Genomic DNA, 25561 nt, shown 5'->3' with positions numbered 1-25561 from the left:
TATAGGATAGGCATCCATAGTTAGAACAATGAAGCTAGAATTACTAAAAATATCTTATCAAAAATTTTAAAATTTAATATTTTTTTCTTAAACCTGTATAACACCATACACATCATGTCCCTTTAGAATAATATTTTTATCTTAATCTAAAAATCTATTTAAATTGATTTAAAAAATTAAATATAATAAAAAATATCATCTAAATGATCAAATACTTCGTAATTAAGTGATATGAGTAAACATAACTAAAGCAACAAAATCATATAAAAATATAAAAAAAAATCACTCGATTAACTTACGCTAATAATAAATAATATAATAAAATAAATTTTAACAAAATAAAAGTTAAAAATCTTATAATTTTTTTGTTTATCAATAAATTAATATAGAATAAAATATAATGAATATCTTGTTAAAGATATCTGTCCAATAGATGAATCCGAAACCACAAAATTACCTACAAAAAATAAACAGCTATAACTCATTTTTTTTCTAACAAAAAAATATATCTATATCATAAATATTATTTTCATTATAGAAAAATCCACTGAGATAGTAAAAAAATCTATAATTTTTAAATTAAATTTATACTAATAATTTTTATATCATCATTTAATTACATTCAAATTGTCTAATCTTGAAATCAAATTAACGTCAAGACAATAATCATCATTTAATTATTTGCAAGTTGTCCAATCTTGAAATCAAATGAACATCAAGGCAATAATAATTTTTTTAAATTATCAAATAACAGTAAAAAATAATCTACAAAAATAATAAATTTTAATAAATTTTCTTAAGAAAAAAAGAGAGTTACCTCATCCACTCCAAGCCTCCCATCTAATTGAGATGGATTTAAATTTTTCTATTCAGTCGCTCCAAACCTCCCACCTAATTTAGACTCTTACGAATAGAAAAAGTTAAGAAAAAAAAATCAGAAATAATATAGAAATTATGATAACCTGGCCTGTTGAGCCTAAAGCCCATTAAGCCCATCCAAAAAAAAAAGAAAAAAAAATTAAAAAAAAAATTCTCTCTCTTTCCTCTCTCCTCTCTTTACCTTCTCTCTTCAGTTTCTCTCTCTATTTTCTCTCTCTAGACCTTTTATCTCTTTTTATGAATTTTATCTCTCTAAGGTCATTCTCTCTCTCTTTGATTGCTTTATAGACCCTAGGATAAACTTGAGATGAAAATGTGATGATCTGAGATTACTTCGAAATTCGTACAGTAAATTAGATTTCGATCCGATCTTTATTCGAAATTGATAACATCGATCATGGTTAATCCATATTAAATCATCCTGATATAATCTTTGATGATCTCAATCATGATTGCCATTTTTGAAGGATACAAAAATTTTCTCTCCATTTTTTCTCTCTACTTTTTCTCTCATGATTGACTTTCTCTCTCTAAGAAGGTTTATAAATCTTGTATCGAGTCATGCCTTCATCTTTTAGGAGCTTATATTGATTCTAACAAGATGATCCGAAGTTGCTTTGATATCCGTGCTGTATGTCAACCTCATTTGATTATATCAAGTATCTTTCAAATTCATGATTAATGAACTCTATTGATTGATCTTGATATAATCTATGCTTCACAATTTCTTGATCAAATCACTTAAATCTGACCCTCAGATCAGAGTCCCTGAATTGCCCTGGTATCTGAATGGTCCGACACATCCGGACAATAGTCCTCTTTCCTTATAATTTAATCTTATTATATTTATGAAATAAAAATTGATGATGATTTGATATTTTAAATAGAATTAACTGATCCTTCTAACGAAGTCTGAAGATCTAAGATGAACGAGGTAAGTAGATCTTACGCTTCTTATTTATTTTTAAATCTTTATGATTTTCATGCATACGATCTTTTATTGATGAAGTCATATTTTTTGTAAAATAGAGATCAGTATATATGATATGAAAAAACATGTTTTATTATGAGCATTGATTGCATGAATATATTTTATAAAAAGTTGCATGATTATGAAGTATGAAATTTTATTATTTTTCATCTATGTATATGTATGTTTAAAAAAAAAGATATAATGATTTCAAAAAGACTCTCAGATGGCTATGAATGAATCTCTTCGGAAAGGTCGACATCCGGAGCTAGCATCCACACGAAATATGACCCTGCCAGCGGGTATAAAGTTGGCACATGAATTAAGAACTCTGTCGATTAAGGAACATGGCCCTATCACGGGTATAATAGTGACCTTAACACGAATATGTGAGAGCAATATTTTGAAACATGATACGAATACATGACAAGAATGATTTATGATTCATGTTTATGAAATTTTTATGATTTATGCATACATGATTAGTTTATGATTTATTTTATTATATGATCTATGAACTACTTTATTTTGTATTATCTGTTATTTTTTAAATATTATATTATCATGAAAAACTTATGCTTGATCTGATAAAAAAGCGCAAGTTTTACTTACTGGACTAGTGTAGCTCATATTCTTTTTGTTTTCTTTTTGTTTGAACAGAGGAATAAGATTAGGACCGGCAAAAGGAATTCAGATTTAGAGATCTGCGATGCAAGCTTGAAAATTTTGTAGATGAGATTTAGATATATGATAACCACGAACTTATAGTAAATAATTATGGATTTTAAGATATGAATTTGTATTTGATTTTGGATTTAGATGCTCTAAACCAATATTGGTTTAATTATCTGATGAATAAAGAAATTGAATCTTTTATTTGATGGATTTTAGATGATTATGATGGATTGGCTTCGTGTTATCGTGGGCTCCATCCCTGGGTAATATGGCCGTGTTATGTCCTGAATTTGGGGCATGACAGAAATAATCAACAAAAATAAAAAAAAATTGAAAAAATTAAAAGGCTAGACCTTTTTCAACATAGGTTGATCAATTTCTCTCTTTTTCAGAGATCCGTGGAAAGAAAAGCAACCAAAAAAGATTAGAAGGGAAGGTCGATGCCGGTGACAATGGAAGAAGGCGATGGCGGAGACCGGTGAGAGGTGGCAGAAAAGAGAGCAGAAAGGAGATCGGCATACATCTGTGCGAAGGAAAGCATCTGAGGGATATTAAAGAGGCAAGGCCAATATCGATGACAATGGAGAGGAAGGCATCGATGGAAATCGGCAGAAGTGGTGACTATAGAGAGGAAGATGACAATGAAGACCGATGGGAGGTGGTAGCAAAGAGAGCAGGGGCTAGCTCGAGAAGAGTTCAAAGAAAAAAATTTATAGAACAAAAAATCCATCCAAAACCGCCCACCCAATCAAGGCTCCTGTGATCAGAAAAAGCAAGAGAAAATTAAGAGAAAACAAAGGAAAAATTAATAAAAACAAAAGAAAGGTGAAAAAATTAAAAGGCGGGATGTTTTCACGCATAGATTGATCTATTTTTTTTTTCTTCTTTTTTTTCTTTTCATTTTTTTTTAATTTGAGATCCATGGAAAGGAAGCACCTAAGAGAGATCAGAGGGGAAAGACGACGCCGATGATGATGGAGAGGAAGGCAACAATGGAGATTGGTGGGAGGTGGCAGCGAGAAGAGCAAGAAGGAGGTTGGTATCGTGAGGAAGATTGGAGGGGAAAGACTGATGTCAGTGATGATGGATAGAAAAGCGATAATGAAAATTGGTGGGAGGTGATGGTGAGGAGAGCAGGGAGGGTTCGGGAAGGTTTTGAAGAAAAAAATATTTGCAGAAAAAAATTCATCCGAAGCCGCCCACCCAATCGAGAGTCCTGTGATCGGAAAAAATAGGAAAAAAATTAGGAGAAAACATAGAAAAAAATAACAAAACAAAAAAAAAGATGAAAAAATTAAAAGGCAAGAACTTTTCCCATCTAGATTGATTAAGTTTTTCCTTTTTCCTTCTTTTTTCTCCTGTAATAAAGAAGAAAAAGCTAAAGAGAAAAATGACGGAACAAAGAAAGTAGCTGGAGGTTCATGTGCCAAAGAAGAAAATTTTGGATATACATATAAACTAATTTTACTTGTCCCTTCCTCTCTTTTAGCCCTTTAGAATCGTCTACAACATTCATATCCATATGTGACACATAAGAGTAATGATTCAAGTGAACAACCTTGTGCTTTCATCTAAAGAGGACAAAAAGGAGCATCACAGTTAACAGATAATTAACAAACGATACCAACTGTTGATTTTTCTCTTTCACAATTCCTTTGTTATATAATTTGCCACTTTGCTTAGCCGAAAACCTCAATCTCCAATAAATTCAATTATTCTTCACTGCACAAAGTTAGTCATCTCGACTGCACAAATCATCCAATTAGATGCTCTCAAATGAAATGACATGGAGAACATCTCATAAAAAGAGATTGAGAGGAAGGGGACAAAACAGAATCTTCATGGTAACCTGCTTTATTTATCGTTTTCCAACGCTGCCAAGCAATACAAAAGTTGCCAGATACAACATTGGCGAAGGAAAGCTCATGCTCTACTGACCTCCATGGAACCAACAGTTAGCTCCATATAAATCCCCAAGTTGCTTAAATGATCAAAATACCATTTAGAAGCAAAGGAACAAACTTTTCTCCACGATACCATTGGGCACGATCCCTCCCAAAGCCTAAGTTAATTATGCATTCTAAAGTCGGTTAAAAGCAAAAGCATGCAAATTTTTATTTCTATAGTAGAAGACTTACTCTTCTCAAGAAATAGCAGAAAACTTAGCCATGAACTCTATAAATATTCGAAGAAGAACAACCTTAAGAAATCAATAAGAAAGAGAAGACCTCTCATTCGAAGAAGAAATCTCCTCCTTCTTGGGCTCCGCGAACAGTTCTTCACAGCGAACCGCAAACTCCCCAAGCCCCTGAAAATCTCAGCATAATTAGAGCTGGACCTCCGGGCATCGACCGGGGCATCGTCAAGGCCACCCATGGCAAGCGGGAGGTCGAGCACAGGGATGGAGCAGGTGCCGGCGAGGCCGCCGAAGATCTGAGTCGTCGTCCAATCGGGTGGCGAACGGCACCGCGTACCGTGACGGCCCGCTGAACACGTCGTCGTAGGCCCATTTCGCCGTGTTGGCCACCCCTCTGGTAGCCTTCTTGGAGCCGCCGGCGGAGGCGCGGCCGCCAACGCGGGCGGCCGGCCGGCAGCTCCTCCATGGGAGGGAAAGAGTTCCGCTAAGAATTTTAGGGTTCTCCCCCCCTCGCTGTCTCAATTTTTGGTGGCTTTGGAAACTGTGATGCCAGACGGTCCTCTCCACACAGATGAATGCGTTTGAATGTATGGCAGATGCGAAAGTGGAACATTCTCGCAAACTTCATGAACATTAACCCTCGATTCGTGTTCCTTAATCTTCGCCTGATATTTTATTCTCATAGCATCCCATAGACGTACCAGACTACCAGTTCCCATTGGGTTGTCATTGCCGATAACAGATAAAGAAATTATAAGCCCAGTACAACATTTTATTGCCTTCCGTCTTGAATATATCTTAATAGCTGCTATATCGACAGTTATCAGCCACTGCAACAAAAACAAAGAGGCGACAACACCAAGACAAATAGTACTGTTTGACCAAAGCATCGCTCAGAGTTATAGATTTTTCTACTAATACCTCTGTATATTTACAACAGTACTACATAAAAACATCAGCCGATCAGATAAGAAGTAGAACGGGGCATGTAACTTGATGTTGTTTCATTGCTCATTACAAATATTCATCACACAGTAGTTAACAAAAGATTTTTCTAAACTGCTATAACCGTCATAATGATGTAATGGTCATTGTTTCCCGCAAAGCCTTTAAAGTGGAAATTAGAACATTCCCAACAACTAGTCAGCTTCATAATCTGATTGGTTCAACTAAAAACCTTCCATATGCAGCAGAGAATAGCACTCCCCCCCGGATGCTAGATTCCATTTGCGTCACCTTGGTACAACTCAAAAGCTTTCATATGCTGCAGAAAATAGAACTCCCTTTCTGATATCAGATTCAATCTATGTCAGCTTTCGCACTAAATCCAACCCAATCTGTATTTCAGACACGAACAATGATAAGTAGAAAGGCAAATGATTAAGCATAACACCAAGCACGTGACAACCTGTCCCAATTGTGGCCTGACAGCCTAGAAATTGACGGCCATATAATATGTTGAAAACAAATCAGGCAATTGCCCTGGAGGGAATAGAAAGACTTCTTTTTTTTTCTGAAAAAAGCAAGCCATCACCTACAGTGTTGTCAAAATCTATTGGGCTGCAACAGCCTGATTGCAAAGAACTCATAATGGCAACAAGGACAAGACTTCCCCCTTCTTTGCGACAGAAAATGGCGACTCAGTTCAATAAAGTAAAACAGCATACAGAAAAATACAAACAAAGAGTTACGGCTAGCTCGATCCTTGCAGAAAATAACTGTTTTCCACAACTTCTCTTACCATTCATAATTCTCAGAAAGATTTTTGCAGGCAAGATCTATTTCTTCTTCTGTCATTTCAATAGTTTGATCACTGTCAGACCCTGCATCATAGCATTTGATTTGCATATCCTTACTGTCTTCCTCATCAGCATCAGTTTTGCGCTTCTTAATTTTTACAAGGGAATCATCTAAATGGTCAAACTCATCTTCGTAGATTTTCTTACATGTGATGACCAATTCAGAGAGCTCTTCCTTTGAAAGTGATCCCCTTCTCCTCCTCCCCTCAAATTCAGCCAGCTCTTTGACAACACGAGGGACAAACTTCCACTGCTCAACCACATGCTGAACATCCTAAACAAGTTTTATTAAAATTGAAAAGTGTCAGATGCAAGAAACAACAGAAAAAATTGTCAATGTAAGACGATATATTTAAATACTAAACATATGACAAAAAGAACAGAGAAATATCATGGAATAGTTGACAGAGAAGGACGACACAGTAGACTGGCATGCCCATCATGGCAGCTGGTCCCTAGAGGCACGAATTTCATTTGCTCATCTTTTGTTATAATAAACAAATGTTAAATTGGCAGCCGGGAAGAAGTTCTGTATGCTGAGAATAAAATGTACCATATACCCAAGAACAAAGAAAATGGACCAGCTAAGGATTGCAATTTTACAATTCCAAATATAATGTGATACAACCTGCCTTTGCACATGCCATTCTTTCTGCCACCCAACAAATTCGTCCAGCATCCAACTCTTACATGCTAGGAAAATGCAAAGTATGAGTGGCACAAAAACAAACATGATCAGCACTCTTGGCTGCTAAACCGCATGATTCAGAAAGGAAATTTGAAGTCAAGCTGTCAACAATATGGATAACTTGACAGCTTTACAATTCCATACACAAGCTATTCAAGTTTTGCTTCACTCTCTAGGGTTAATCACTACTCATCAGTGCTAATGTATCATGACTTCATCTCTAGGAAACAATTCTGTGTCAGCAAGCTAAAGATCCAGATAGAAAAGTCAAGTGCATATTAACTAATGTACATCGCACATCAGGAAAAAAAGATTGGTCTGCTTTTCGGAAATACTATCTCGAATTCCAAAATCAAGAGCATAGCAACGGGGAAAATACCTGGTTGTTCCTAAGAGATTCTATGGCATCTTGCAAACAAGTGACAATCCCTTCTGCAGCTATAGTCTTTACTTCATTTAGCTCTGGCTATCACAAAAGTTAAACAAGATGTTTATGATTGTAAATGACCTTATGCCCATTTTGTTGACTTATCAGCTATTTGTAAACATGCTTTTGATACAACGAAATGCATAGCACTGTGATACTAAAGACTAGTAGGAAATTTACCTTTTCTTCTTGACTCTCCAGCCATGAAATTGTTTTATTCAAATCATCAATAGCCCACTTTTTGATTTTGGCACGAGAGAAATGATCTTTAAAAATATTAGGAACTCCTTCCTACACCAGCATCAGTGTTAAAAAAAACAGCAGATCCTTGAAACTATCAAATGGTAGTTTCAAAAATGCAGATGAAATAGCAAAAACTGAGAAACATATTTAAAAAGAAAATAAGATTTTTTTTTTTTTTTTGGCAATTGCACAGTGATCCAGGGTGTGTTAACCTTGGGAGGCATTTCTCCAGTTCCTCTGCTAATCAAAATTATATTCCAAATTATGATGCATATCAAGACACCAAGAAATAAATATAATAAAAAACTGTATCCAAATTATGCAGATTTGTATGTCCAAAAAGTTTCCTCTTCATATCCAGATACATCAATTATAGAAACCACATACGCCAACGATAGATTATGCCTGTAGGTATATATGTACGTCCAGACAAATCAATGACAGACACCAGATACACCAATGATAGATACCAGAAACATCACTGATAGATTACAACGGTTACCATAGTTTAATTATATATGTATGTATGTATGTATAGTAGGCCATTAAAATAACATAATCTATATTTTAGACGCTAGTAAACTTTCACAAGCTCACAATTTAGTCATCAATCAAATATATAGGCCGAAAACCACACTTCATATTTTAATATTAACATCATAGATTACAAAATTAAACATTCATCATTAAATGGTTAGCATTAAAAAAGAAAGCAAGCACCCTCCCCTTCATATTTGGAGGTATCAAAGAAGAATCTCAAGTGTATTCGGTGTTGGAATTTCGTAGGATGCGCATGCATGTGGATTTCAAAAACTCTTTTTCAAAACAATGCAGTGGAATAGAAAATTAAAACTCCTTTTAATCTAGAACATGCATGCATAAAACAAAGCACATAGGATCTAGTTTGTATGCAGAAATTAATACATGCTGATTTTATGCTGAAAATAAAATATGTGATCATATCGCATATCTGTTTCGCTTTTTCTTTCTTCAAACCTGGATCTTAGAAGAAGATAGGTTCTACCTTAGCTATATAAATGTCTGGCCTCTACGGATATCAACTCAGGATCAGTTTGGATTGATCTTCTTTGGTGAAGATCCTTCTTTCTTAAGTTAGATCTTCCCTTGCGTATCTGAATCAAGCCGTTGATCAACTTTTGATCCTTTCCTTGATCTTCCTTTTTTCTTCTTCTTTTTCTTAATTTTTCTTTTTTGATCTAGGAGCAATCAAGAACTACAAATTAGATTTCAGAAGGGACGCCCAACTTTGGACATTGGATGGTGGAACGCCCAACTCACTTGGGACGTTAGGACGTGAAGAACTAGAAGCGCGAGAGAGAGAAGGGGGCGTGGGACTAAGGAGTCGCTGATATGTGATCTGAAAAATCTGTTAAGAAACCAAGGGTTGGGTCCTTTAAATAGATGGGTTCTTTTAATCCTAACCAAAATCAGATTTGGTTCAAAGGATTATTCCTAATCGCATTAGGATTCATGTTTTAACTAACCCAATAGTCCACGCCATAATACGGAATAAGGGGGTGCCAACACTTGGCGTCCTCCTATGGTTTCTCACATGGAAAAATTCATGCAAAAGAGAGGAGGGCGTCCGCCCCCTCTCTTGGTTTTTTTCTTACACACCTTCCACCATATAGCGCCCCCATATGATCATATCAAGTAGCGCCCATCAAGGAATTAGTTAGTTGGTTAATTAGTTAGAGGATTAGGCCCTTTCTTGGCTTGATCCAAACCTATTTGAGCAGCCAACATTTGGAGCCCATTGAATCTAATTCAATTAGATTAATTACAGATAATTAACTTGAATTGCTTCTTATCAAATAAGCAATCCAAGTCTAAAGAGGAATTGGATTTAACTATGTGCTAGTAAGATTCTCTTAAATCCAATAGGATTTCTCTAATTTCCAACCCAATTAAGACTTCATAAGCCCTAATTGTTTAATCTAGGTCCAATCCTTTTGTTGTGTGATCCCATAAGTTTAATTCTGTCTGGTAATGAGATATATATACTATGATCTCTATCATAGTATCATTAAAACTCTTTTCAATGGATCGAAATGATTCCACTCTAACTCAACAAAGATTGTCGATCCAGAACAATCTTAGTGAGCTCTCACAATCTACCATGACACCTAGCAGTATGTAGTGACAGCCTAGCAGAACCGAAAAAGAATCTCTAGATATAGTTTTTGTATGATTCAATCCCTCTATCGTGAGTCCCGATTAGATGGTAGGTCATGGATAAATCATCAAATCTCAACATCCGTCATATGATAGATTCAATCAGTTTAAGTCCAATAATGATTCTCATGAAAACTCTTTTCCATAAATCGCATCGCTGTGGCCACAAACTTAAGGACTTAGCATCCTGAATCCCATAGGATTATTCTCTCTCAAGATCGATAGATTTCTTCTAGATGTGCACCCTGCTCCTACAGTAGACCAATTATCGCCAATATATATTACAAAGACTCAAATGGTTAAGAGGCTATGTTTGTGTGCAGTCAAACGTCAGCAGTCTTACTGTGAGCAATCGTATCGCCGCAGATCAAAAGACTATTCACACAACTACAGCATCAACATAATCACTGACGATTAAGTAGAAATCTATGTAATCTCTTGTATGACTACGCTCAGTACTAGTTATTCTTTAACAACTATCCGCACTTATCGCTCAATGTCTTTACAGTGTAGACTAGAGATTCATCTATCCTGAAAAAAGCGATCTGTACGTCGGTCTATCCGGATCGATCATCGTCTCCATGATGATACTACGATCGAAAGTAATTTAAAATTAATTATACATGCCTCTAATTCTCAACACTTTGAGAATATGTATCTTAAGCATTAACTCTTTAGACGATTCAAGAATACATCACACTTGAATGAAAAATAAAAACTTGCTATTTTATTGATTAAATTAATATTTTAAGTATAAATTTATGCTCTAGAAATATACAATATGTCTACCATATTGACTTCTAGGACATATATCTAACAATCTTCCACTTGGACTAAAGCCAATCGACCACTAATGTAAGTCACATTTTCTCAAGGTGGACTTCAATCTTTGACTAGCTCAATTGCTTTATCAGTTGGTCTGCCACGTTGTCCACGGAGTCTACTTTTTGCACCTCGACGTATTTCTTCTCGAAATAGTCGCGTATGATGTGGAACCGCTGCTTGATGTGCTTTGATTTTTTATGAGACCTCGACTCTTTAGCGAGTGCTATGGTTCTATTGTTGTCGCAGTACAGTGGTATGACATTTGACGTCATTGCACCAAGCTCCGCGACGAACTTCTTGAACCAGAAGCCTTTCTTTGCAGCATCCGAAGCAGTAACATACTCAGCTTCCATGGTCGAATCTACTATGATAGGTTGCTTGAAACTTTTTCAGCTAACTACGCCATCATTGCATACGAACATATATCTTAATGTAGACTTTCTATCATCAGGATTAAATATGAATGCTGAATCAATATAACTCTCAACTCGCAATTCAAATCCTCCTTCAAAGATGAAGAACAAATTCTTAGTTCTTCTCAAGTACTTAAGGATGTTTTCACAGCTATCTAGTGCTCTTCATCTGGATTCGACTGATACCTGCTTGTGACACTCACAGTAAAGGCAATATCAGATCGAGTACACAGCATGACATATATGAGGCTCCCTATTGTCAAGGCATAAGGAATCCTACTCATGCATCGAATCTCCTTAGATGTTGTCGGACACATCGTCTTGGAAAAATGAATACCATGCCTGAGAGAGAGAAATCCCTTTTTAGAGTTTTTCATGCTGAACCTCTTCAGCATTTTCTCTATATACAACTTTTGTGATAGGCCTAGTATCTTTTTAGATCTATCCCTATAGACCTTTGTTTCTAGAATATAGGATGCTTCTCTTAGGTCTTTCATGAAAAATTTTTTGGACAACCATCTTTTGACCGAGATCAACATAGGAATATTATTTCTAATAAGGAGGATATCATCCACATACAGTACGAAGAATGTTATTGTGCTCCTACTGATCCTTTTCTATACACAGGATTCTTCTTCATTGTTGATAAAATTAAACGATTTGATTGCTTCATCAAAATAAAAGTTCTAACTCCGAGAAGTTTGCTTTAATCCATATATGGATCTTTGCAGCTTGCAGACTCGATGATCCCCATCATCGGAAGCAAAATTCAAAGACTGTTCCATATAGATATCTTCCTCAAGATATCCGTTCAGAAAAGTAATTCTCACATTTATCTGTCAGATTTTATAATCATAATAAGCTGCAATAGCAAGCAGAGTACGGATGGATTTAAGCATAGCTACAGATGAAAAGATTTTCTGATAGTCAATGCCTTCGCACTGACTATAACCTTTTACCATGGGTCTGACTTTATAGATCTCTACCTTACCATCTGCACCTTTTTTTTTTGTATATTCATTTACACCCAATGGGTACTATACCCTCAAATAGATCTACTAAGGTCTATACTTGGTTCGAATGCATCAAGTTAATTTCTGACTTCATTGCATTTAACCATTTTTCAGAATCGATGTTAGACATCGCCTCATCAAAGATATTCAGATCATCTCTATGATCCTTATCTCCCATAAGGAACATTTCCTCTATATCCTTTATAAGCATACCCATACACCTTTCAAGAGAACGAAAGATCCTGCTAGATCTACGAGGTGATGGAGGAACATCTACTACTGGCTCATTAATTATGGATTCCTCAGGATCTATAGCTCGTTGCTCTTCAGAGACCTTCTTTTCAAGCTCAATTAACCTCCCACTACCACTGTCCTAGATAAATTATTTTTCTAAAAATATGACATGACGACTCACGATCACATTGTAATCATGTGGAAAGTAAAAGTAGTATCCCATCGATTCTTTCGGATACTCTATAAAATGAGCTATAATAGATCTATCCTCTAATTTATCAGTCATCTATCTTGTCACATAGACTGGATATCTCCAAATCTTTAGATAACCTCGACTCGATTTTTTACCGTGCCATATCTCATATGGTATGGTAGGAACAGAATTAGAAGAAACCCTATTTAATAAATAAATTGTAATTAATAAGGCATGTCTCCAAAGATATAAGGATAAATCAGTGAAGCTCATCATAAACCTAACCATATCTAATAGGATCCTATTCTTCCTTTTGGATACCCCGTTGAGTTGAAGTGTACCAGAAGAAGTCCATTGAGAAATTATACCATTGTCTCTAAGATATACAAGAAATTTTCGACTAAGATATTCACCTCCTCAATCAAATCGAAGAATCTTAATGGGTTTACCTATTTATTTCTCTACTTCGTTTCTGAATTCTTTGAATTTTTCAAAGACTTCAGATTTGTGTCTCATCAAAAACACATCTGTACCGTGACAAATTATCAGTAAAGATAATGTAGTTATAACCACCTTTAGCCTGCCATCAAATGGCCCACACATGTCGGTATGTAACAGGGCAAGTATATCAGTGGCCTTTTCCTCATGTCCTACAAAGGATAACTTTGATATTTTTTCTCGAAGATAAGATTCACAAGTTGGGTACGACTCATAATTAAAAGAGTCAAGGATCTCATTTTTTTCAGTTTATTTATCCTATCCTCTCTAATATGTTCAAGTCTAAGATGCCACATATACTTCTAGTTAGTCTCATGTCTGGATCTCTTTTAACCTACAGCACTCACTACTTACTCATTTAGATTCACATTCGCATTAACATGCATGTAATAAAGACTGTCAATTAAAAGACCACATACAATCAATTTATTTCATAAATAAATAGAACAAAAATTTTTATTAAAATGAAAATCAAATTCATCATGTGCTAACATAGATATGGAAAACAAATTCCGACTAGCTACAGGTACAAAATAACAATCTTTTAAATCTAATCTAAATCCTGACGGTAATCGAAGAGAATAGGTGCCTACGGCTTCTGCAGCAACCTTTGCTCCATTACCGATCTGAAGGATCATATCATCTTGCCTCAACCTCCTACTTTCTATTAAACCCTACATTGAAGTACATATATGAGCACTAGAATCAAAATCTAATATCCAACTAGAAATAGAAGAAACCATAAGGTTAAATTCAATTACGAGCAAACTTGACGTACCTTCCAAAAGTGTGTCATTCTTCTTGGTCATCAAGTTTTTCAGATAGAGTGGACAGTTCCTCCTCCAATGGCCATCAGCGTCACAGTGGAAATACTTTTTTTTCGCTACATCCTTCTTCGGAGCGTCATTCTTTAGCTTATTCTCTTTTTCTGCTACTTCGCGAATTTATTCTTTTTCTTCCAACCAAACTTTCTCTTGAATGAAGAAATCCGCTCCATAACGAAAATAGTACCCCTTGAACTTTTCAAGATTTTCTCAATAATGACCAACATATTGATTAGTTCGGATATAATGCAATCCAATTTGTTCATATGAAAATTTATAATAAATTAATTATATGAACTCGTAAGGGATTGCAGGATCAAATCCACTTGCAATTCTTTTTGCATATTCAGCCCGAGCTTCTCAAGCTCCTCAAGATCCTTGATTACTGTCATACAATGTTCATAGACCGACTCTCCTTCATGCATCTTCATGTTGAAGAGTCTCTTAGAGACCTCAAAACGCACAATGCGGCTCTGCTCACCATATAACTCTTGCAAACGAGTGATCATGATCCTGGTAGTAGACATATGCTCATGCTGACTCTGCAACTCGTTTGACATGAAAATCAGTATATAGCACTTAACCCAATTGTCATCATCCGTCCATTTATCAAATGCTGCTCTTTGCTCAACACTAGGACAGTTTGGTAAAACTAGAGGGTCCTGATCAAGTATATGTCCTAATTTTTCAAATATCAAGACAATTTTGAGATTTTTGAGTCAGTCTTTGAAATTTGTTATGATCAAACAATTGGACTCAAAGATGCGAGCTAGAGAGTTCGAAGCTGACATGATTTAACTGCGAGAGTAGAGATTCAAATTAGACATTTATACTTAAATTTTATATTTACTCTAGGGACTTTAAGAAACAAATAAACTCCCACTATTTTTTCAAATTGCTACACTCCCCTGATGGAGAAGCGAAAATTCTAACGCGACAACTGAATTTCTAGTGGATGCTGCGGTTCCATCGATGCCGTGCACCTCACCTAACAGTTATTGATAACACGTACATTGATGCGTGGACAACTCCTTGTCTAGATGCTTCTCTAAGCATGTTGCAGCGATTTAATCTCTAAGTTATGTGGGCTCACCTAACAATTATTGACCACACTCCTTAGTTAAGTCCGACCCACCGTTCACAACTAGATGCAAAGCCGTCACTGAGCCCCTCACCTAACAGTTATTGGGCCCAACTCCATCTTTATCCTAGAGTAACTCTTTGTTAATAGAGTGGTTGCGTGTTCTCGATGCAATTGAACCACTGTGACCAGCCGAGAACAATCAACATCAATAGCACACCTGCACATCTATAACGATGGAAGACCTCTAGACTTAATATTTATGGAGAGATTAGGTTTAGATCTCATCTAATCAGTCATCAAATGAAGGCTTAATCAAATCGCCAAGCAGCCACATTGAAGACTCAATCTTCCAAATTGGCCAGACAAGTGGAGATCGGTGGGAGGCTCCCCGTTGAAGAATCAAAAGTTCTAATTAAGTAACCACCTCTCAGTTATTTATCTTAAACATCAATAGATCAATTGATCCACATAAGTTTATTTAAGTGAATCATGCTCAAACCATCGAGCCAAATTAGGTCCTTAGATTAATCGATTCTATATATGAGATTTAATCGATTCGATCAACAATAATTGTATGATCTAAAGCTCTATTGACCTAACCTTAATCAGCACTTGACTCAATTTGATCAATCGCTAAATCGATTTAGACCCATTATGTGCAAATCAAAACTCTAGGTGTAATCCAATTACATGACCTAATTTGATCTATTCATAACCAAATCCTCATGCACAAACATAAATTTCATATCTTAAAACTAAATTTCAGATCTAAATTAAAAGTAAATTTTCAATCTTGAAACTAATTTTCAGATTACAACATACAAACATATATCTTATATATGAATTTAAAATTGAGATCTAAAGTAAATTCAGATCTTGATATAATATCATACATCTCATATATGATTCATAAATCAGATTTAAACTAATTTTCATATCTTAATATGCAATCATACATCTTATATATGAATCATAAATCAGGTCTAATCTTATTTTCAGATTTATGCATGCATCCATATATCACATATACGAATTGAAAACCGATCTAAAATAATTTTCAGATCTACGCATGCCTTCATATATCATATATCCGAACTAGATATTAGATGCAAAATAATTTTCAGATTTAAATCAAACATCCATACATCTCATGTAGAAGGAAAAATCAGATTTTGAAATATTTTTCAAAATATATGTATTAATCTCATGTATATGAAACCCGTGACTCTGATACCACTATTAAAATTTCGTAGAATACACATGCATGTGAATTTCAAAAACTCTTTTTCGAAATAATGTAGCAGAATAAAAAATTAAAACTCTTTTTAATCTATAACATGCATGCATAAAATAAAGCACATAGGATCTAGTTCATATGCAGAAATTAATACATATTGATTTTATACTAAAAATAAAATATGTGATCGTATCACATACCTATTTTTCTTTTTCTTTCTTCAAATCTGAATCTTGGAAGAAGATAGGTTCTACCTTAGCCACACAAACGTCTGACCTCTACAAATATCCACTCAGGATCAGTCTGGATTGATCCTCTTTGGTGAAGATTCTTTTTTCCTAAGTTGGATCTTTCCCTGCATATCTGAATCAAGCCTGTTGATCAACCTTTGATTCTTGATCTTTCCTTTTCCTTCTTCTTTTTCTTGATTTTTCTTTCTTGATCTTGGAGCAATCAAGAACTACAAATCAGATTTCAGAAGAGGGGACGCCCAACTAACTTTGGATGTTAGATGGTAAAACATCGAACTCACTTTGGGACGTTAGGACGTGAAGAACTAGAAGCGCGTGAGAGAGAAGGGGACGTGGAACTAGGGAGTCGCTGATATGTGATCTGAAAAATCTGTTAAGAAACCAAGGGTTGGGTCCTTTAAATAGATGTGTTCTTTTAATCCTAACCAAAATCAGATTTGGTTCAAAGGATTATTCCTAATCGCATTAGGATTCAGATTTTAACTAACCCAAAAGTCCACGCCATAATAAGGAATAAGGGGGTGCCAACACTTGGCGTCCTTCTATGGTTTCTCATGCAAAAGAGAGGAAGGCATCCGCCCCCTCTCTTGGTTTCTTTCTTACATGCCTTCCACCATGTAGCGCCCCCATACAATCATATCAAGTGGCGCCCATCAAGGAATTAGTTAGTTGGTTAATTAGTTAGGGGATTAGGCCCTTTCTTGGCTTGATCCAAATCTATTTGAGCAGCCAACATTTGAAGCCCATTGAATCTAATTCAATTAGGTTAATTGCAAGTAATTAACTTAAATTAATTCTTATCAAATAAGCAATCCAAATCTAAAGAGAAATTGGGTTTAACCATGTGCTAGCAAGATCCTCTTAAACCCAATAGGATTTTTCTAATTTATAACCCAATTAAGACTTCATAAGCCCTAATTGTTTAATCTAGATCAAATTCCTTTGTTGTGTGATCCCATAGATTCAATTCTGTCTGGTAGTGAGATATATATACCATGATCTCTATCATAGTATCATTGAAACTCTTTTCAATGAGTCAGTACGATTCTATTCTAACTCAACAAGAATTGTCGATCCAGAACAATCCTAGTGAGCTCTCACAATCCACCTAGCGAGCTCCACAATCTACCAGTGATACCTAGCAGTATGTAACAACAATCCAGCAGAACCGAAAAAGAACCTCTAAGTGTAGTTCCAATGTGATTCAGTCCCTTTATCGCGAGTCCCAACTAAATGGCAAATCATAAATAAATCGTCAAACCTCAACATCAGTCATATAATAGATTCAATCAACTCAAATTCAATAGTGATTCTCATGAAAATTCTTTTCCATAAATCACACCACTATGGTCACAAACTTAAAGACTTGGCATCTTGAATTCCATAGGGTTACTTTCTCTCAAGGTCGATAGATTCCTTCTAGATGTGCATCTTGCTCCTACAATGGACCAACTATCACCAACATACACTACAAAGACTCAAGTGGTTAAGAGGCCATGTTTGTGTGCAGTCAAACTCCAGCAGCCTCACTATGAGCAATCATGTCATCGCAGGTCAAAGGACTATTCACACAACTACAACATCGAGATGATCCTTGATGATTGAGTAGAAATCCATTTGATCTCTCGTATGATTACGCTCAGTACTAGTTGTTCTCTAATAACTATCCGCACTTATCGCTCAATATCTCTACACTTTAGACTAAATACTCATCTACTCGAAGGAAGCGATCTATGCGCCGATCTATCCGGATCGATCACCATCCCCATGATGATACTACGATCAGAAGCAATTTAAGAATTAATTATACATGCCTCTAATTTTCAACTCTTTGAGAATATATATCTTAAGCATTAATTCTTTGGACGATTCAAGGATACATTACACTTGAATGAAAAATAAAAACTTGCCCTTTTATTGATCAAATCAATATTTTAAATATAAATTTATGTTCTAGAAATATACAATGTGTCTACCGTATTGACTTCTAGGATATATATCCAACATTCAGGAAGTATCTAGAATATTTTTCTAATTTTGAAAAATAGGACACTTTACACAAGTATTGGACATATATCCGATGGATATCCGACAAACATTGATATCCGATACATATCCATTATGAACACAGGATGTGATTTGAAGTATCTATGCTTCCTAGATCTTTCCAGATGTTTTCTTATTAACAGCCTCTTAAAGAAAAACCGGAAAGCTAAAGCTAACTTTCCACATCAAACCTCATTAACCCACCCCAACCCCTCTAAAAAGGAAAAAAAATACAATTAAAATACTATGATTAAATTGACAAATACTTAAAGATACGGTAATCACCTGTCAATTGCACATTAAGAGATTGATAGTTTAAATAAAATATATTTTTTTACTGATGTGAAAAGGAATCCTGTGAGGAGATTCATTCTTACAAATTTGTCAAATTACAATAGCGTATGCAGCATACAACCGTAGAGAAATGTCTAAAGATGACAGTGTGGTATGAATGAAGGGAGAAAAATTTCCTGAATTAATCATCTTTCACGTATTGGTCAATCTATTCAAAAGGATGGACAAAGGATGGGTAGAATGGACATGCACCTCTGGGCATTATCCAATCTGTAGATATCACTATGAGTAACGAAGTAAAAAATTTAAAAAGCAATGATAAAAGCTGATTCATTATAGTGAGCTAAAAGTAGAGGCACACATGAGCATACCAAGAGAAAAGCAAAAAAAGGAGGATGTTGGAGTGATTCTGCGCAATAATATGTAAGGCATTATAAATGAAGCACATCTGAGAAAGCCTAGTCAAAGTGCATAAAGGAACCCATGATTCAAAGACACTTTCATTTCTAATAACTTGAAATTAGAGATCTGCCAAGAGGATCCTGGTGATAGGTTCTTGCATGGATTAGTTGCACATTCATTTTCCACATACATGACTGTTTGATAGGAATCAGTGACAGATATGATCTGTAAAGTTGGAATGAAGTAGATGGGATAACGCTACAAACTTTGATTATCTTTTAGCAACTCTTTCAAATATACTTTTCTTTCAAATACAATATGAAAGCTGATGCTATTAAGTATAACAGACAGATTATACAACATGTGCAATTTTAAGAAAAAATAAATGCAGAGCTTGAGAAATTACAAAATTTCAAATTCAGTTTCAAACATTTCCATTTTAAGTTTAATGATGACACCACAAGGGAGAGCTGGCATATCATATATACAAGAGTCAACTGTATTAGTACATCCATACTAACCTCAGATACAGCAAATCCAGTCAGCCTTGCATGTGATCTTGTTTCAACTTGCTTTAGAGGTTCATCAGGTAGGGCATTTTTCTTCTCTGCAATCAGGTGAAGGAGAATAACTTATAAAATATACTTTTTCATCGGTTTGCCAAACCCAGACTTCTGTGCCATAAGTACACGAAAAACATAGGAAAGTACTTTATAAGCCATGTTCTTCTTCCTATCTTCTTGTAAAGATATGATCTGATGAGTCATGAGAACTTATACAAACCATTAAAAAAAAATCTATTGCAATTTAAATGGTTTTCTTTGCAACATTAGATTAAGATCCACTACTAGGTGTTCATGCAGGATGCTAAGAACACAACACAATAACATACAGGAAAAAAATTAAGTCAAAATAGAAAAAAGAAATTCTCCACCATGATTTGGACCAAAGAAAAAAATGAGAATTGCATTGTCGCATGACCTTAGGTTTTGTTGGATCTTAATAAAAGCATGACTTATTTCCAGCTGGGTCATGGCATCCTAACATCACAGCTCCAGATCAAATCTTGAGAATGTTACTGTTCAAGGCCAAAATGTGATGTTATAGATACACTGTTTCTTCATATATTTTAGTCACAGTCAAACTACTGATTTTTAGTCTATAAAAGAAAGCAAAATTTCCAGGGTCAGATTATAATGGTATTTGAGCAGGGATAGTGCTTAAAATTCACCCATACAACCATCAGATCCAAGTACGTAACATCGTTTACTTAACCCATGGCAAGAATGCAATAATAGGTTTTTTCATGCCTAGTGCCAGGTTTGAAATAAGAGAGGATAAGAATCATAAGACAGTAAGGTCATTATGCAAAGACATTTGCTGATAAGATAGTCTTCCAACAAGGTGATTCCACAAATAGTCAGAAGGGTTGAAAACTTGATTTATTTGGAGGTTTCGATTGCAATCATCAAGTTTCATTTGAGTCCTAGAGTTCTAGTTTAAAATCCAGGAAAAGGGATAAAAGTTTGAAAAAAGGAAGCATTTTCTTTTGACAGCTAAAAAATTTAGATGTTCCTGTTCTATGGGAAAGTTTATCTTAAAGATCAAAATTTACAACATTCATGCTGCAATGAAACTCTGATTTGGGAAGCCACTAAAATAATTGAAGAACATTGGCAATGCTGTAAGATTAGAGAAGCTTCCGTCCAATGCAAACTTTCAAGTTACAGAGTCTAGTAATAATAATTCGTCACCTTGGCTATTCTCAATTTGCCTGCTGCATTTTCTCCATGGTCTTCCAGCATGCATAAGATAACACTCAATGTCGACAAGCTGCTTCTGCTGATAACAATCAGATATCCATTCCTAGGATGATCAAAACTGATATCATCAGGACTTTGTCACATTTTTTGGGTGTCAGGAATAGCTAACCAGCTAAAAAAGATTTTCAATTTATATAGTGCTTATAATTGCTATATGACCTGTCCTGTGCAAAGAGCGCACCTACCAGTGGTATATTGCATTATCATCAAGAGTTCATGGTGCAAATAGGCATGCTAGAAATGATTATTAATGATGTCAATAAACTAATAATCCAAAAGAAGCTAAGTAACTAATCTAACCACCAAAAATGGTCCTAACTATTGCATCAAAAACCTACATTATTGGTTGCATTTTTGAGATCATGCAACCAAAGAGAAATCCTTCAAATTTCCTGATACCTAAAAATAGTACAAATGAAGAGCGAAGATGACAAGGATTAATATAGATGATCGCATTTGACTCTCAGCCAGAACCATAACCAAAAGAGAAAAATCAAAAGATGGTCTCATAGAGCGTTTATTGCTATAGAAGTGGCAAAAAGCCCACCGGCAATGATTCCCAACTTGCTTTCCTCTTGAGAACTAAAGCATGCTATTCTAGTTGATTTTGGATGCCACTTATTCAAGCGCATGTGTCTTCTTTAAAATGCTTTTACAAATAAAAGCATATACAATTCTTCATGATTCCAGTTTTAATCTTTGTTATAGCTTTTTTTTCTCCAATCTAACCAAGCCTGATAATAAATTGCATAACTAGTATGGTATTACCAGGTACAAAAGGTGTGGTGTTATGAATCCCAGAATAACACTAAAGCATCTTATGTATAGCATTTTTGAGAGGTGTTATCCTTTCAGGAATTGGCTGACTACATTGTACTTCCATGGAAGTCTTGAAATCCAAAAGAAATTTTTATTTAAAAAAAGAAACAAAGAAGGAGAAATATGTATAAGCAAGATAGCTTCCATGATCGTAAATTGAACGATGAAAGCACAAATAGGGATGTTTCAACTGAAAAAATAATAAGCTAGGATATTAAACACAGATAGCAGCCAATTAATATATACAACCTGCTGAAAGGACTAGAAAAAAGCAGAAGGCAGGAAAAGAAAATAGAAGGCATATGGGGCACCTTTTAACACAAGATTGACTCCATACTAATATAGGGAGTCACTTCTAGACCAAATGGGTTGTTCATGAAGTCTTTGCTTTCCAACAATTTGGCAAAACAAATCTACTAGATAGCAGAAGTAAATGGAAAGATGGAATACACAAAGGGATAAAGGAGAACAATTATAACCTTTGAGACTATAGTGCCACAATCAGCTCCGACTTGTCTAAATTTAGGAGTATTAGGAAATGCACAAACAAGAAGGGTGCAATCTGAAGTCCAATCAGCTCGATATTCTGCTCCCATCTCTAATGCCTGTGAACGCAATGTGCTCCGCTCAGGGTTAACGAACCCTGACAGAACCAAAACCACCCCATCCTGTCCAAATCGAGATGTTAGTCTTCCAAGATAAAAATTTTATCATTTTGGATAAAAGAAATATTAACTTTCAAGATTTCCAAGGCCCTTGCTTATTACCAGAAGCTTTGAGAAGTTCAAATTGTTTTGAGCAGTTTCATTTGAGGAGGTACTGCCACCTTCCTTAGATTGTTTTTTCACCTCTTTAGAGGCAGCAACCTGCTTCTTTCTGCAGGATTTGTTCCCCTTATCTTTAGAACTCATCGAAGAAGGAAGATATCTCTTTGCCTTGTCATTAGGAGGATCCGAGAATTCATCAGAAATTGTTTAAAAGTCTTACAGAACAACAGTTCAAATGACTAAACAATGATTAGTACCTTAAGTAGGAAGAAGATGATGGTCCTCCCTGCAAAATGATCTTTCTTATCTTCCTTTCATGATGTTGCAAATGCTAGGGCAGATATATCGGCACTTTTTCAAGATCTCTCTGCATGTACAATACGAAAGTAGTGAAGAAAAAATATGAATCACTACATTCATGATATAAGTATAAGCAAGCAGCTTGAGCAAAAAGCAATCAATATTGGTTCATATATGTAAATCTGAAGCCAAACAGACTGCAACAGTTGGTATGAAAGAGTGAATCTCCATTAAGTTTCAGGCTATCAATGAATACCAAGATCCAATTATGGAACATCCTTCAACATCATCATGCTTTAAGCAAAAAAAAGGAAGGTTGGGGGGTGGGGGTGTGCAAGGGAGGGATGGGTTTCATATAACAGATTGGGACTTCAAATTCTCACTAGAAGTATGTTCCCAAGAAAAGTAAAACCGGAACTCCATTTCTACTGGAATTCAGTAAAGGAAAGATAGTGCACCTAAATAAACATAGGGAGAGAAGATCTTATTGCTAATTTTATTGTAATAATGGTGGGAGTACCCAGTCAGAATTACCCCTGCCAAACACTTGGGAATCACCTCCCGCACAAAATCTCCTCCCAAATGGAAGAGGGTTGCAACCGCTGTGCAGGAGGCTATAGGAGATTTTTCAAGGTCCAATCGATGAAGAAACAGTCAAATCTTTTCGACGGTTGTATTCCGCCATCCAAAACCAGTTGACATTGCTATGATATGATAGCTCCTTTGCAAGACATAGCATGCCCACCCAATCATCACATGGATGGGTGATTACTAGCTAAAACTTTTTCCTTTATAGTGACATGTGTCTTGTGCACTTGTTTCTCATCAATCAGCTTACACAAATAGGATCAAAGCTAAGCAGGCATGAGAGTTCCTAGAGTCTACGTTCAACAGGTTCTTGATAAAACAATTGTACAACAGATGCCTCGATTTATTTTAAACCTTTGAATGACATTCACTACGAGAATCATTCTATTACTAATATTTACTTCCCAATGTCCGCTCTCCCATCCTCAGAATCTACGGTTTTTTTGTACTATCAAGATTCAATAAAAATATCATAATTATATAGGCGTTATTTAGCCATTGGTTTCGCGGATGAGGAAGAGTTTGGAACTATGAGCACAAAGAGAAAAAAGCCATCAAGAATTGAATCCAATGCCCTAAAAAAAGAAAAGAGAAAACACCCGTAAAACAAAGCTTGTTCGATGATAGGTACAGGTGACGTACCCTGGCTTGTAGGAACTGCAATTTGATTCTAGCTCGGGATGAGAAGAAGGGATCCTTGCGATTTTAATGATACATGAAAAAGGGGAAATTTATTACGAAATAAAAAGAAAAGAAAATGGGGAAATGGCGAGAGATTACACAAATATGCCGCTTGATTTGGACAAAAAGAATTGAAAAAAGGTTTCAAGAAACCCTAGCAGGCAGCGATTTGAACGTTGGAGAGAGGTGTTCCGATCGGCTTCAAGCCATCCTTTTTGAGAGCTAATACCATCACCCAACCAGCAGACTCGCCAAAATAAATACTTGCAAACGGGTATCGGACGATGCTTCGGGTCGGGTTTTCTAGAATCACGTGAGGAGATCCTGAGTGAATGGGCCGGGCCAAGGTTCAATGGCCCGGTCCATGGTGTAACCGGACTTCCACGACAGAGACAACAGGGAAATTCTCTGTGCACCGCGGATGGGGTGAGCGTGGTCTGATTTGAACCCATTTCATGCTCAAATCTAAATTGAATCAGCTTTGGATGGTTTGGCATTTCTAAAAATCAAATCAGAATAGTAAAAGATTGAAATCAAATCAAATCAAAATGATTTAAATGGTCTGATTTAGTTTGGTTTATCATTTTTTTTTTATAATTTATGAAGATTTATTTTTTTCACATAAGAGTATCATCAAGAGAATTTATTAAATAAAATAATTTAAATTGATATAAGATATTATCACTCAACAAAATAAAATTTTTAAACAAATATCATCATTAAGGACTAAAATAAAGATCTTCAACACATTGCAACAAAAATAAACAATCCAGTAAGTTACTTAGGGTTTAAGACTAATCAATACAAAATCAAATTGATAAACAACACCATAAATCTAAAATAATTTTTTAATATATCAATACTCCAACATAAACAACATCCTAATCAAAATGATGTCGTTTTATTAAAACCGATCCAATTTGATTTGAAAACAATTTTATTTACCGACAAACCTCCATCTTTTATATGTCAAAAACTAACCAAACCAAACCCGCGGTTTGGTTCGGTTTTATCGATTTGATTGGTTCAGGTTCGATTTTTGCTCACCCCTAACCATGGACAGCATAGAAAATCCGATATGAAGTGCACTATTTTATCTGATTGATCAATATAGTCACCACTTTCCAATGCATATTTAATACCTATAGCTTTACTTTTTCATTTAAAATTTTGAACGGCAAAAATCTCCTATTCTTTGAAAAAATTATGACATCCTGTGTTCATATTATTATATTCTATGTCTAGAAAGTCATAA

At 35.3% G+C, this 25561-nt stretch overlaps 1 protein-coding gene across 5 annotated transcripts; it reads right to left on the bottom strand.

Annotated features, from left to right (window-relative positions):
* Positions 1 to 5537: 5537 nt before the first annotated feature.
* Positions 5538 to 24545, bottom strand: LOC105047883 (DNA-repair protein XRCC1). Of its 5 annotated transcripts, none has more exons than XM_010927000.3 (10): positions 24406 to 24545; positions 24268 to 24282; positions 22995 to 23104; positions 22738 to 22905; positions 22450 to 22638; positions 21083 to 21194; positions 19850 to 19935; positions 7756 to 7866; positions 7528 to 7614; positions 5538 to 6734 (listed from the first exon to the last, which is right to left on the bottom strand). In XM_010927000.3, the coding sequence occupies exons 4-10, from the start codon at positions 22879 to 22881 to the stop codon at positions 6399 to 6401; spliced, it is 1065 nt and encodes a 354-aa protein (XP_010925302.1). In that variant the 5' UTR covers positions 22882 to 22905; positions 22995 to 23104; positions 24268 to 24282; positions 24406 to 24545; the 3' UTR covers positions 5538 to 6398. The 5 variants fall into 5 exon arrangements, with proteins under 5 accessions (XP_010925302.1, XP_010925303.1, XP_073116701.1 ...); XM_010927001.3 differs by having other exon boundaries at positions 5538 to 5998; positions 6403 to 6734; positions 24268 to 24540; XM_073260600.1 differs by having other exon boundaries at positions 24268 to 24321; positions 24406 to 24531.
* Positions 24546 to 25561: the final 1016 nt, after the last annotated feature.

This window comes from Elaeis guineensis, chromosome 7, assembly GCF_000442705.2.
Source record: "Elaeis guineensis isolate ETL-2024a chromosome 7, EG11, whole genome shotgun sequence".
NCBI lineage: Eukaryota > Viridiplantae > Streptophyta > Magnoliopsida > Arecales > Arecaceae > Elaeis > Elaeis guineensis.
This window is presented reverse-complemented; position numbering and strand designations above follow the sequence as displayed.